We start from the raw sequence: 14,643 nt of genomic DNA on the forward strand, positions 1-14,643 counted from the left end.
ACTTAAGAGCCTCATTGATATGGTGTCTTGACGATGTTAATATATTGGATATTCATCGACATTGTCTAGGGACGCCATTTAAATCTGGCTCCAGTTTTAAGGTCTAGATTTTTTCGCTTTCTTCCTGACCAGCTTAACCTATCTCGCCACGTAGAACCATGACAACAATCGACCAACAATCCAGTTCAGTTCTATTTTCAAACGAGCTCCGAGAAGCGCCCATCAGCATTCTTAGATTGTGAATAATTTCATACAATCATGTTGTAGTTAAAAGTTACGAAAGAAGTTAAACGTTAAGAAAATTTAATGAAACAAGTGGATTGAATTTGAACTCAATCTTGAATGCTCATATTCTTGGAGCCGCTTCACCAGCTACCCATCAGGTTTGCTTCATACTGTGAAAAACGAGTTAATTTCAATGAATGAATCATGGTAGACAAGGTAAAAATCATCAATTTAACGCAGTAAATTCAAATGAGGTTATAGTAAACTAAATCTATTCACCTGAGATAAAATTGCAACTCAGTGTGCTGACGCACCTTTGAGAAGAATTTAATTTGAAAATGAAAAGAAATCAGTCGAAGGTGGATGCTTTAGACGGAAATATAGTAAGAAAAGTTGAAGATTGGTTCGTCGAAGTGAATTTGAAGTTTGCGATTTGGTTACTGCGATTGGTTTGCGATTTGGAATTTGAAGTTTGCGATTTGGTTACTGGCGTAAACTCTAAAATAGAACTCGAGTTGTAGCCGCATCCACTTAGAGTTAAATAATTGAAGTTGAATTGGAATAAATTAGATAATTGAAGCCTGAAGCATCATACACGATTATTAAGCATACATTTGAGCGAATTTGGCAAAACGAAAAAATAGCGGGCAGCCGCTTCGACTTGCCTGTTGCTGCTTTACTTCCCTTGACGAGGTTTTAGCCACCATTTATTCTCGCTTGGCTTTTGCTTTTGGCGAAACGAATCCGTCCAGCGGCTCCAAGAATACAAGCATTCAAGATTCCAATTTTAAATTCAATCCGCTTCTCGTTTCAATAAATTTTCTTGACGAACAATGAAGATCTCTATAATATGACAAGGGTTGGTATAAAGTAGGGGCGGCAGCGCAGGCGACAGGCTGGCTGGAGGTCACAAAAAAAGGCGTTGCTACGGCGGTGTATCGGGGCGGACTTCTCAATTCCCGGAAACCCAGCTCTGGCCTAAACTACCCTGACGTTAAACTTACCCTAAATTGAACTAAAACTATTATCTTATTCTATTGGAATAATGCTTAAGGAATGAACAAATTTAAGAAACCGTGGGAAATTTCCCCCATAAGATCCAAGTTACCCGGACGACGGCTTCATCGATTAAAGCCGCTGCATAAAATACGAAGCGACAAGCCTCATACATCTGAACTTCAATCGTGACAGAATACACTACATAAATTTTTTATTTTTAGTTTTATTAATTTAACTTTATTAATCTGCTCATACGCACATTAATCTGTTCGAATGTGTTAAGAGGAAGCCGATTGTGTTAAGTTACCTAAGCTCGTTGCAGAACGCGATCAGTATTAAGCTCGCAGTCGGACATTATTGGAAGAATTCATCTCTAATGTATTTTAAATTTAACACAGCATTATGTGTATAATATGGATTAACTGCAGTGTATCTATCTGCGATGAAAGCCGATGATTTTATAGCAGAAATATTCAAGATCTATAGGGATGTATGGTTCTACTGGCCGAACATGACTGCACTCTTCTAATCAATAGCGTCTCGCATAGTAGCTATACGAATTCTTTGTTATCTTGAGAGCTGAGAACTACTTTTTAACTCGCTCATGCCCGAGTGCATTTGTATTTTGTCAAACCGAGTGCATTTGGTTTAAATTACAATGTTCGCTTTGAAGTTGAGAAATTTCTGTTCAATCACTATATAAGATTTGCATTGTTACCACATTGAATTGAAAGACGTTTGTAATTATCGTGTGTTCGAGGGACATTGAAAGACTTGATTATTCCTACCAATCCTACGTAAGAATATATAATGTATATTCTTACGTATCATGAATAATTTATGCCTCAATTATCTACAACGTTGGGGCTCATTAAATCGCAACGGTGCCTATAAGCTCTGAAGGATGGTTACCTCGACATTCATTTCGTTGGTTTATAAGTCCTCTGATGACTCTGATGTAATATAGCAAGTTAGTTTACCATTAAACGTGTCCTCAACACCGCGTCAAACTTGAGAAGCAAGTTAGTTTACCATTGTACGTGTCCTCTACACCGCGTCAAACTTGAGAAGCAACTTAGTTTACCATTGCTCGTGTGTGTCCTCAACACCGCGTTGAGTATGAGAGGCAAGTAGGTTTACTATTGAACTTGCATCAAGGAAGTGCTGACAAGTAGCAATCAGGGAGCTTTTTACTCATATTTCAATCTTGTTTGTTTCCTACGCCACATTTAGCTCATAATATAACCAAGCGACCACCACGAAAAAATATGCATTGATCAAATTCTATTGCAGTAATGACGCTTAAAAGTGTTAGATCGATACGATATCATCGTTGAATGAGAGAATAAATGGACCTTGGAATGAAAGCCAGGTATTGGAGATATATCTTCGTCTCGGCCTCAGCTAAATTATTTGTTATCGATAGCTGCAGTGCTGCACACGGTCACGGCTTCAGTCATAAGCCTTGCGCGCTTGTTGAAGTGATCGTCACGTCCTGCTCATTGTGTCTACGTTGCGAGATAAACTAAAATCTTACCATAGTCATCAATTCCATTTTTGATTGTTCATAACGGATTATTTCATGGTATTGTTCCGCGTTTAAACGATTCATTGAATTATAGAGCGTTTGAATGATCATTACTCGCTAACATGAAGTGAAATGAATGTGGTGTCTATGTAATCACTTAAAAGCTAACAATATCCATTGTTTTGACTCCTTTCAGACAACTGATATAGAACATTAGTCAAATCTAGCCTTTACTGGTGATCAATAACCGGTATCTCGTGCCGTCCAACCTAATCATGCGTTGGCACCTGTTGGCGGCGGGGTGCGGCTTACTGCTAGTCATCCTGTGCGCTCAGACTGCTTTAGCTTCTAGCCCACAAAAAAGCAGCTCCAGAAACGAAGGGTTTTACTTAAATGCTGTCTCAAGAGGAGATTTCCTTACTACGGGTGAGTCTTTTGGCTTCTTAGACTGACGGAGAATTTTTTCGCGGAAACGTTTACCTGAGTTCATGGTAGTAAGATAACACAAGCATTTGAATAAAAAATTGACATTTTTAACGTTAAATGCGTATCATCATGATAATAAAGATTGATATAAGATGATCAGATGTTTATACGTTAGTTTAATTGCATAAACATTTCCCATAAGAGTATGAATTATTCTATTCGAAAAATGTTGGAATTCAATCCTATAGTTTGATCTCGACTCTGGGTCATACAACTTTTGGTAAGGTGTTGAATTAAGGGAAGGCCATTCTGCCAGATATCTGTAGCAAAGACTAGTAAAGTGTTCTTAGGCAAGGAGTTAAGTAATACAAATGTTGCTGTGAAAAATGCGTTTGAAGATCGCAATGAAAATTATGTATCCTATTTCCTGTCATTGTATATACGAACAATACACCTTTTCTGCATAGAGGTCATTGTGCAATGTGTATCAATGCGTTAGTATTTTGTACTAGTATTTTAGTTTATGTTTCATTTCCCGAATGATATGCAGCACTGGCTAATATGATCGTAGTGAATTAAAATTCGATTTTGCAGATACGCTGGGAATCTTAGCCGAACTTGCCAAACTAATTGGCATGACGCAGGCCGACGTGTTGGCCATGATCAGTATCGTCAAGATCGGATTCGGAGCCATCGAGTTCATCGATAAAGTTTACTCACAGGTCAGTTTCTTCACTTATTCTGTGCAATTTTCTTTCTGTTCCTTGATTTTGAGACGGAAAATGAAACGATGTATGAAATATTTGTCAGTATTTCATGCATGGAAGTGCTTTATGGGAGATCAGAGATGCTTCAATTCGAAGTCGGCGCAGTGTTGTTCTAGCAATCATGTTCCAAGATCAATTCAATGTTGATAATTCGTCGTATTAAATTTTGTTCAAGTTGAAGTGATAAATCATTGTTTACCAGCATAAAGCCCCCTTCGTTCGTTACCTAATTAATTTTAATTAAATCAAACGATAATTCGAACTATATACCTATATATACATTAGTAAACGTCACTAGCGCTCTCACAGGGGAACAATGAGCTCATAGTGGAGTGCCTGCGGTGAGGAAGCCAAATGACCTCAGCAAATTAGTGTTAACAAAGAATCTATTGAAAGACTGACCTCGCACTGCATGCGTGCTAACGTCATCAATTGATATTCAAAGTATGGATGACGTTTAATTTTTCGTCACAAATGAATGCCCAGTTATGATATCCATGCCTCAAAATGGATGTCACGGTGTTATTCGCCAAATTTTTTTTGCAGGATAAATTAGACGAAGATTTTAGTTAGAAATTAAAATGCGATGTAGACTTGGTTTTTGTTCAGCATTGATTCATAATTAGTTCATATCACGGAAGGAATGTTTTGACCAAGTCTTTGCTGGTGAGAGAATCGTCAATTATCTATACGTACATTATACCTTATATGCGGCGCTAACAAACATTTCTCCACAATTTTCGTGCCCAAAACTATTGTGACCTTGTGATGAGTTTAGGACGTCGTAGTCACCGGTCAAGCTGATGCTCCGCCTTCGTCGTCCTCCGTCTCCGAGTCGTCGCTAGGCAGGTCACCCCGCCCTCGGGTCCCGGATGTAACGTTGGCCCGAGTAATTAACAATTCGATTGTGTTGTTCGAAACAAAGTAATTAATTGTGTTGAAACGATTCTATGCATTAAAGTCACTACCGTGATCAGGTGTTCAACGGTTCATCGCTGTCAGTGGACCTGGAGTCGCTGGCTGGCGCTGATCGCTCCATGCTGGCCATGTTTCAGGTGCTATCCTATCGCCTGGAGCAGATACAGTTCGGGGTAAGTCTTCTCAATATTACGTGCTATATTATGTGCTAATACTGAAGTGTGTAGTTGGATAGGGAAATATTGACATTTAGTGGTAAGTCCTCCCAATATTACCTGTTATATTACGTGCTAATACTTAAGTGTGTATTTGCAACGGTGAAATATTGACATGTAAGGGTAAGTCTTCTTCTCAATAATACCTGTTATATTACGTGCTAATACTGAAGTGTGTATTTGGACGGTGAAACATTGACAATTAGGAGTAAGTCCTCCCAATATTACCTGCTATATTACGTGCTAATACTGAAGTGTGTAGTTGCAACAGTGAAATATTGACATTTAGGGGTAAGTCCTCCCAATATTACCTGCAATAATACGTGCTACTACTAAAGCGTATAGTGGGACAGTGAAATATTGACATTTAGGAGTAAGTCTTCTCAATATTATACTAGAATCTCGCCTGTAATGGGCTAACACTAGTGACGATAAAAAATTGAAATTTCGTCTAGGTGCAAGTAGATAAAGCCTTATTTTTTCCGGTAGAATAACTCTCGCTTTTGGCGTTTATGTTTGCATGAAAGTGATGTTCTATGTTCGTGTTGTGAACGTTATATATGTTATCTAATATCTACATCAAGGCAATGCTTCCAAGTAAATTCCTAGTAAACAATGAGAAGCCTGGTAAACTTATTCATTTTATTGTTCCCTCTTCATGAGATTCCCAAATTTAAATCAGATTATTTATATAATGAGACAAATTTCTCGTGTATCGTGCATTAAATAAAATTGTCTTCCGTTCGCTTGACGCTGATGACCGTCCAAGCAGGAGGTGAGTATAAAAGAATTTTTTATTTCACCTTGCGTAGCGCGTGTTGATTTCAAATTAGAATAATAGGTAATTGGCACTAGCACGGGTATCAGTTTCCTATTAGACTGATAGTTGGCACTAGCACAGGTATCAGTTTCATATTAGACTGATAGTTGGCACTAGCACGGTGACAACAGCACGGGTACCAGTTTCATATTAGACTGTATAGTTGGCACTAGCACGGGTATCAGTTTCATATTACTGATAGTTTGCACTAGCACTGGTTTAAATGGTTTCGTATCTCTCACTAATAAATTTCTGAGAACAATGAAAGAACTTAGCTAAACATGCAACCACAATAAATCTTCTCACAGTCGTCGTAAATTTTCGGATTCGATTATCATTTATGCAATGAAAATAGTATGTGGAGAAATAGTTGTATTGATAATTTATACGATATTTTGGAATAAAGAAAGTTCAATTTATATCTTCATTATTGATATTTTTTGAAGAGAAAAATACTCTTTGTAAGCTTCCCGAAATTATATTTTTCCATTCGTTGTATAATGGAAATAATTTGACATTAGCACCAGTCTCGTTCATTCATGAGTTTTTATGATTAAAGAGAGGCAAGTCTCAATCCTAGACATTCTATTCGGCAAAGAAAATCTGAAATTCTAAAACGAAATGTTTTTCTGAAACGAAATGTTTTTCTGAAGCGAAATGTTTTTCTCGAACGACATGCTTTTCTGAAACGAAATGTTTTCGTTTGCCCGTACACATTTTTCTGGTTTACTTCTTGTACAAACTTTATGAAGAAATACGTCCTCAAGGCAAGTTACTTGTTCGTCAGACTCGAATATAAGTAAACTCTTCACATCACCCATACAAAAAAAAATTATCGCTGATTCCGGAAAAACGCAATTAATGATATTGTAAACGTATTACCTTATAAAATTATAGGCCTTATTTTCTAAAAGATTTTAATTAGCCTGATTCCTTCGTTGATACTCCGTCGCAGAGGTTTTTTATTATATACGTGGATATATATATTTTTTTTCCTATCGAGTGTTCATGCTACGATAAATTCAAATTCAAATTTAATATTCGAATTCCAAATCACCTGACAAACTCAGTAATGACTCAAAGCTGTTGCTTTTTGGAGGCTATTATATACTATCTCTTGATAGCATTAACTTATCAACCCTTCACGTTACTAGAGTGTCTGGGCATTGATGAGTGATAATGTAAATGATTATATGGAAACGAACATGACAGCGATTATTATCTATATTAATTGAAGATTTCTATAGTAATTGAAGATTTCTTCTGAAGAACATTTCAATGGAAATGTTCATTATTGCTGTTCGTTCAGTGTTCCTGCTATGTTTTCTGTACAGCCTATAACTGCAGTGGGAATTCGGTGCATTTTTAATATCTCCAAAACGTCGCCTTTATATATTAAATTTGTGCTGTTTATAATATGGCCCATCGTAAAAGTGTGACGTTTATCGATGAAAATTTATTTCATACTCGCCAGTTTCACAAGCACCTCGTTTATTTTTGTAATAATTTATCCAGTATTAACTTAAGGTTTACGCTCACATTTTATTGTTATTTTATTATCTCACTAAATTCATTTCTGTAAGCTGATATCGCCTTTCATTTGTTCTAAGTTTACTTTTTGACGACCATCGTAGTTGCCGAAATAGACTTTGATTTGAACGTTTGTCGCCGCTTCAAATATCGCAATACATTGTTACCTTTCTCTGAATTATTATTTGAGTGAATGAAATGCTATCAAAATTCTGTCGATATTTTTCAAATAATGATGGCGTGTACATCCAAAAATAATTTTAAATTTGAAAATTAAAATTAAACTTGAAAATTCTAAATTTTTTTAATATTGTATAATATATAGAATATTTCACACTAATTGATTTCGATCAGCGTTCTATACTTCTCGAGTATGAGGATACCTCTCCTCGGGAAATTCACTTGAAAATTCTTCATGACACTAATAAAAAATTATATTTTACTAATTGATCACTGCTTTTCAATTATTTTTCTATAGGTAGTATAATATAAACGTTATATTTATCGTAACTTGAAATCACCAAATCAATTCTATTTTACTATTCAATCACTATATTTGAATTATTTGGAAATTAATATATATTATTTATTACATATTATGTTTTCGTTGTTTAAAATTAGCAACTTATCAATTAATCTACATTGTTTTATTACGTTTATCATTGTTTAAAATTACCAACTCAGCAATTAATATATATTATTCATTACGTACATATTACGTTTATCATTGTTTAAATTATAATTGTTTATAATTGTTCAAAATTTACCGAGTATAGTTGACGGGCATCGAGCGCAGCCTGCGCGACATGGCGCGGGAGCTGCCGGACATGGTGCGCTGGGAGGCCATGCTCGACTCCCTGGAGGACTACACCCGCCCTATCAACTCCCTCTACCACCGCTTCGTGCACTACCAGAAGCACAAGGACGAGGTGAGTGCTCTACCATCGTGTCGTGCACTACCAGAAGCACAAGGACGAGGTGAGTGCACTACCACCGCTTCGTGCGCTACCATAAGCACTACCATGACAAAGAGGGAAGCTGTTTTTTTTTTTGTTTATGTAAGTTTCTAGTCTCGAAGAAGGGCCTTTAACGAATGTGTTGAATGATTTATAGGTACTATGCTAATCTTGTTATTCAGATACAAAGACGTAAAGAAAAAATTAAACTAAACATGTGAAACACATTCGCTTGTAGAGAGCGTGTCCATGGATAATCGCGTTTTCTCTTTCTGAAATTCGTTGTTTTCAAAGCAATCGTACACATTTAATTGAAATGTGAGAACTTGATGCCAAGATGCCCCAAGACCAAATTACGTAAATTACCCATAAAAATTGCATATGCCACGTCATCGAATTATTATAGAAATTGTCTTGAGGATGTTATGCTGAATATTCATTTTTAGCGCATTTTCTCATTTATGGAAAAAAGGCGCATTGTGCTCGCCATGTCCGTCCATCTGTCCGTCCGTCCGTCCGTGACCACGTTTTCGTCGACGAGAAAATGCGCTCTATCTGTCACTCACTGCAGTGAGTACTGAGTTATATTTTTTATGTTATTCTGAATATTTAGTTTTGACTATAGGTTGAAAAGCACACGCTGCTTGACTTTGCGGAGAGCGTCGTGTCTCATGAGCAAGGCTCCATCATCAACCTCATGGCCAACATACACAACATGGTTGCCCCAGACTACCCTCCTGTTCCCCAGGTGAGATACTGAACTATACTATACTGAACCTTCGTACAAAAGTGAAGTATTAAAATCACTTGTTTGCTTAAATCGCAAGTTAACTAGGAATTTAAAAGCAAAAACAATACCTACCACAAAAATTCAATACCACAAAAATTCACCAAAAGTAAAGTATAGAAGGACGGGACTATATTAATTCTAAAGATTTTTAACTTAAATCGTATCAAAAGATTCCATTCAAGTGGACAAATCAGCTCCGAGGTCGCAGCTCAAGAAATTAATTATAAAACAGAGTCAAGGAATTAGTAGACGATGAGGAGCTCACCGATTAGAATAGAAGTGTCGGCACTGAAGAAATAGGCCCATGGCCTGTTGCCGATTCTTGTACTTTTCGTGACTTGGGGCCATACCTTCAAAACTCGCTGAGTGAACGTAAGTACTTACGCTCTATTTTCTTGTCTATGATTGGTGGATTTTGCTTGAAAGGCCGTCAATGATTGGCTGATGAACTTACGATATCTTTTTTTTTTGAAAGTATAGGCCTTGATTCACAAGGGATCTGGCCTTTTGAACCCGATCTTTCCATAACTGACAATTGATTGAGATAGCTGCTGGACTTATTGCAAGGATATTGACGACACTTATTCAATATTTTCTATCAGCCATTTCCTAGGAGAAGCTATTTTCTAGCAGCCATTTCCTAGGAGAAGCTATTTTCTAGCAGCCATTTCCTCGGAGAGGCTATTTCCTAGCAGCCATTTCCTAGGAGAAGCTATTTTCTAGCAGTCATTTCCTAGAAGAAGCTATTTTCTAGCAGTCATTTCCTAGGCGAAGCTATTTTCTAGCAGCCATTTCCTCTAAGAAGCTATTTTCTAGCGGCCATTTTCTCGTAGAAGCTGTTTTCTAGCAGCCATTCGTCGGAGAAGATATTTCAACACATAACAAATCTCAACTGCTGACTATGCATGTACGGTATATACCGTATATTTATGCTACGTATGTTAAACTCGATATCCACAACATCACAGATCTCAAAACTCAATATGCACGTTTTTAATGCTTACGTTGAACTCGGAATTCAAAATCTCAGAACTGCGGATAATGTAAGAATTGTGTGGAGAAACGTGATTCTGTTTTGACTATTTTTTATCGAGTAGAGGCGTTTTCCAATGAGTTGTTGGGGGCAACAATCATTAATGATTCATGTTTTCCGGATGGCGAGAAGTGGAGACGATGAATTAACTTATAACGTAAAATATACTGAATAATGCGAAGGGTAAAATCAATATATATTTTACAACAGGGTTGATTTTTTTCGTTGTTGTGTGAGATCGTGAATTTATTTAATTTTACAACACTTGTTATGTTACTTTTCCTGCTATATTACGTGCTAATACTAAAGCGTGTAATTTGATAGTGAAATATTGCCATTTAGGGGTAAGTGCTCTCAATATTACCTGCTATATTACGTGCTAATACTAATGCGTGTAATTTGACAGTGAAATATCGACATTTAGGGGTAAGTATTCTCAATATTACCGCNTTGGTCCTGAGTACACGACAGTGAGTGCACGCGTCACTCAGCATTATCATCAGCTCTACAATCAGAAGAAACGCGGTAAACTCGAGTCCCTGAATAAGATCAACAAACGCAGTGCTGAAGAAATCGCCGAACTCTCCCTGCGACCAAGTGTGTTCAAGATGCTCCAGCAAGTACTGAAGGTCAGAATGGCTATACTGAATGAATTGAGTAGGAGAAAATTGATTTTTTACTCTTTTAGCTCATTTTCTCATCTATGGAGAAAAGGCGCTATTGTGCTCGCCATGTCCGTCCGTCTGTCCGTCTGTCTGTCCGTGACTTCGCGGACGGACGGATGAGAAAAGGCGCTCTCTGTCCCTCACTGCAGTGAGTAGGTACTGAGTTGTATTTTTTCACTATTTTTAGCGCATTTTCTCATTTATGGAGAAAAGGCGCTATTGTGCTCGCCATGTCCGTCCGTCTGTCTGTCCGTGACTTCACGGACGGACGGATGAGGAAATGCGCTCTCTGTCACTCACTGCAGTGAGTACTGATCTAATTTTTTATCGAGTAGAGGTGTAAACGGAAACCGGATAATTATACTCTAGATACATGAAACATTATTTCATTTCATATGCTGACTATCAGAAACATTTCGTGAATGTTGGTATTGTTGATCTGAGGAATTTGTCAGGACCAAAATCATCCATCGTGACAATTTTATTGATGGTCTCTTTTTTTTTTTTGATGGCAGTATGTCTTTCTGAAGCGCTGGAAATCTTCGTGCTTATGATACCAGTGGATACGGTTTCAGTGGATGAAATTTAAAGCCCCACGTGGACAAACAACTACCGTATTATTTTTCTCAAACAGGGCTACAACAAATGCGACTTGCAGCAGAGTGACCAGCAGATGCTGTTTGGCCTTTATTCTTTGGTTGCTAAGTTGAAAGCTAATTGAACCAATTTAGACAGGTTGACAACTTGACAACCGTCTCTTAAGTTTTTTCCTGCCATCCCGAAAGCAAGCAATAGCCCACAGCGACGGTTGCGTCCATTCGTAGAAATGTAGCGTGCCTAGAGTAAATCATAATTGTACGTGTGCTCAAATTCCACAGTAATGCCTTGGTCGCTGACCCTGAAGTAATAGCGTTCGCAAGACTCAAGAGCCTCATTGGTATAATGTATTGACGATGTTACGATATTAAATTTCAATCAACATTCTCTTGCGACGCCATTTTAATCTGGCTCCAGTTTCATTTTTTCGCTTTCTTCCTAACCACCTTAACCAGTTAACCTATCTCGCCACAATTACTTCGCCATGTGGAACCATGACAACAACCGACCAACAATGCAGTTCAGTTCTACTTACAAATCAGATCCGAGAACTGCGAGAAGCGCCCATAAGCATTCCTAGATTATGAATAATTTCATACAATCATGTCGTAGTTAAAAGTTGTGAAAGAAGTTAAACGTTAAGAAAATTCAATGAAACGAAGACTGGATTGTATTTCAACTCAAACTTGTAATCTTGAATGCTCATATTCTTGGAGCCGCTTTCCCAACTACGCACCAGGTTTGCGGTTCATACTGTGAAAAACGAGTTTATTTCAATAAATGGATCATGGAAGACACGGTAAAAATAATCAATTTAAAGCAGTAAAATCAAATGAGGTTATAATAAACTAAATCTATTCACCTGAGATTAAATTGCAACTCAGTGTGCTAACGCACCTTTGAGAAGAATTTAATTTAAAAATAAATTGATGAAAATGAGAATAAATCAGTAGAAGGTGCATGCTTCAGACGGAAGTATAGAAAGAAAATTTGCAGATTGGTTCGTCGAAGTGAGATTAAAGTTAGAGCGATTTGGCGTAATCTATAAAATAGAGCTCGAGTTGTAGCCGCATCCACTTAGAGTTAAATAATTGAACTTGAATTGAAATAAATTAGATAATTGAAGCCTGAAGCATCACATACGATTATTAAGCATAGATTTGCGCAAATTAAGCAAAACGAAAGAATAGCGGGCAGCTGCTTCGACTTGTCTGTTGCTGCATTACTTCCCTTGACGAGGTTCCAGCCATTTATTCTCACTTGGCTTTTACTTTAGGTAAAACGAATCCATCCCTGCTCCAAGAATACAAGCATTCAAGATTCCAATTTTAAATTCAATCCGCTTCTCGTTTCAATAAATTTTCTTGACGAACAAGGAAGATAATTATAATATGACAAGGGTTGAATGTTGGTAAAGTAGGGACGGCAGGCGTCACAGGCTGGCTAAAGAGCACAAAAATAGGCGTTGCTACGGCGGTGTATCAGGGCGGACTTCTCAATTCCGGAAACCCGACTCTGACCTAAACAACTTACCAAAATTGAACTAAATCTTATTCTATCGGAATAATGTGTAAGGAATGAACAAATTTAAGCAACGATGGGAAATATCCCATAAGATCCAGTTACCCGGACGACGGTTCCATCGATTACAACCTCTGCATAAAATACGAAGCGACAAGCCTCACCTATATGAACTTGAATCGTGATGGAATACACTACATAAATTTTTATTTATAGTTTTATCAAGTTAACGCTATTTATCGGCTGATATGCACACTAATTGGCTCGACTGTGCTAATGCATATAAGCTCAATTGTGCTAAGAGGAAGCCGATTCTGCTAATTAAGTCACCTAAGCTCGTTGCAGATCGCGATCAGCATTTAAACTCGCAGTCCGACATTATTTTAAGAATTTATCTTGTATGTATTTTAAATTTCACTCATTTAGTGTATAATACGGATTAACTGCAGTGTAACAATCTATGGTTCAACTGGCTGAATCTGACTGCATTATGCGTCTAATCGATAGCGTCGCGCATACGTAGTCGCTAAGAATTATTTGTTATCTTGAGTGCTGAGAACTACTTAGTAACTCGCTCATGCCGACCATGTCAAAACCGAGAGCATTCGATTTAAATTACAATGTTCGCTATGAAGTAGAGAAACTTCTGTTCAATCGCTATATAAGATTTCCATTGTTACCGCATTGAATTGAAAGACGTTTGTAATTCTCGTGTGTTAAAGGGACATTGAAGGACTTGAGTTTTGTATGTAAGAATATATCATAGATAATCACGAATACCGTAGATTATGCTTCAACTATTTACAACGTTAAGGCGCATTGAATTGCAACGGTGCCTCTAAGTTCTGAAGGATGGTTACCCCGACTTTCATTTCATTAGTTTATAAGTCCTCTAATGACTCTGATCTAATATGAGACAGTTGCGCCAAAATAATTGAAATGCGTGTTCTGTAATGTGATGGTATGCTTTTGCTTTTAGCGGTTCAAGTCTATATGTAACCGGATTATTTCAGAGACACACATGTGCAAAATTGTTAGCAACTTCTTGTATGACTATAGATTAATTATTATTTGAAATTTCCCAAACGCTATTTTTTATTGCATTAACTAAAATTCATTTCGTTGCGTAGGTACACTTTCAATTTGAATAGATATCTAAACTTTCTGATGTCTTGGTGCTCAAAACTACACTCTTTAATATCACAACGCGCTTGTGTGAGGCAAGTTAGTTTACCATTGACCGTCGCCTCAACACCGCGTCAAACGTGAGCGACAACTTAGTTAACCATTGGCCATGTCAACACCGCGTCAAACTTGAGAAGCAAGTTAGTTTACCATTAAACGTGTCCTCAACACCGCCTCAAACATGAGATGCAAATTAGTTTACCATTGAACGTGTCCTCAACACCGCGTCAAACATGAGAAGCAAGTTAGTTTACCATTAAACGTGTCCTCAACACCGCGTCAAACATGAGAAGCAAATTAGTTTACCATTGAACGTGTCTTCAACACCGCGTCAAACATGAGAAGCATGTTAGTTTACCATTGAACGTGTCCTCATCACCGCGTCAAACTTGAGAAGCAAGTTAGTTTACCATTGTACGTGTCCTCAACACCGCGTCAAACTTGAGAAGCAACTTAGTTTACCATTGC

The 14,643-nt window shown here is 37.5% G+C and overlaps 1 protein-coding gene across 1 annotated transcript; it reads left to right on the forward strand.

Moving 5' to 3' along the window:
• The first annotated feature begins 2,948 nt into the window (after nucleotides 1-2,948).
• On the forward strand, nucleotides 2,949-9,144 carry LOC108666306. The gene is made up of 5 exons (XM_018153151.1): nucleotides 2,949-3,178; nucleotides 3,773-3,900; nucleotides 4,923-5,036; nucleotides 8,205-8,357; nucleotides 9,010-9,144. Exons 1-5 carry the CDS (start codon nucleotides 3,028-3,030, stop codon nucleotides 9,142-9,144), a joined length of 681 nt encoding a protein of 226 aa, XP_018008640.1. The 5' UTR covers nucleotides 2,949-3,027.
• Nucleotides 9,145-14,643: the final 5,499 nt, after the last annotated feature.

The sequence above is a fragment of the Hyalella azteca genome, unplaced genomic scaffold (genome assembly GCF_000764305.2).
Source record: "Hyalella azteca isolate HAZT.00-mixed unplaced genomic scaffold, Hazt_2.0.2 contig11331, whole genome shotgun sequence".
In the NCBI taxonomy this organism is placed as follows: domain Eukaryota; kingdom Metazoa; phylum Arthropoda; class Malacostraca; order Amphipoda; family Hyalellidae; genus Hyalella; species Hyalella azteca.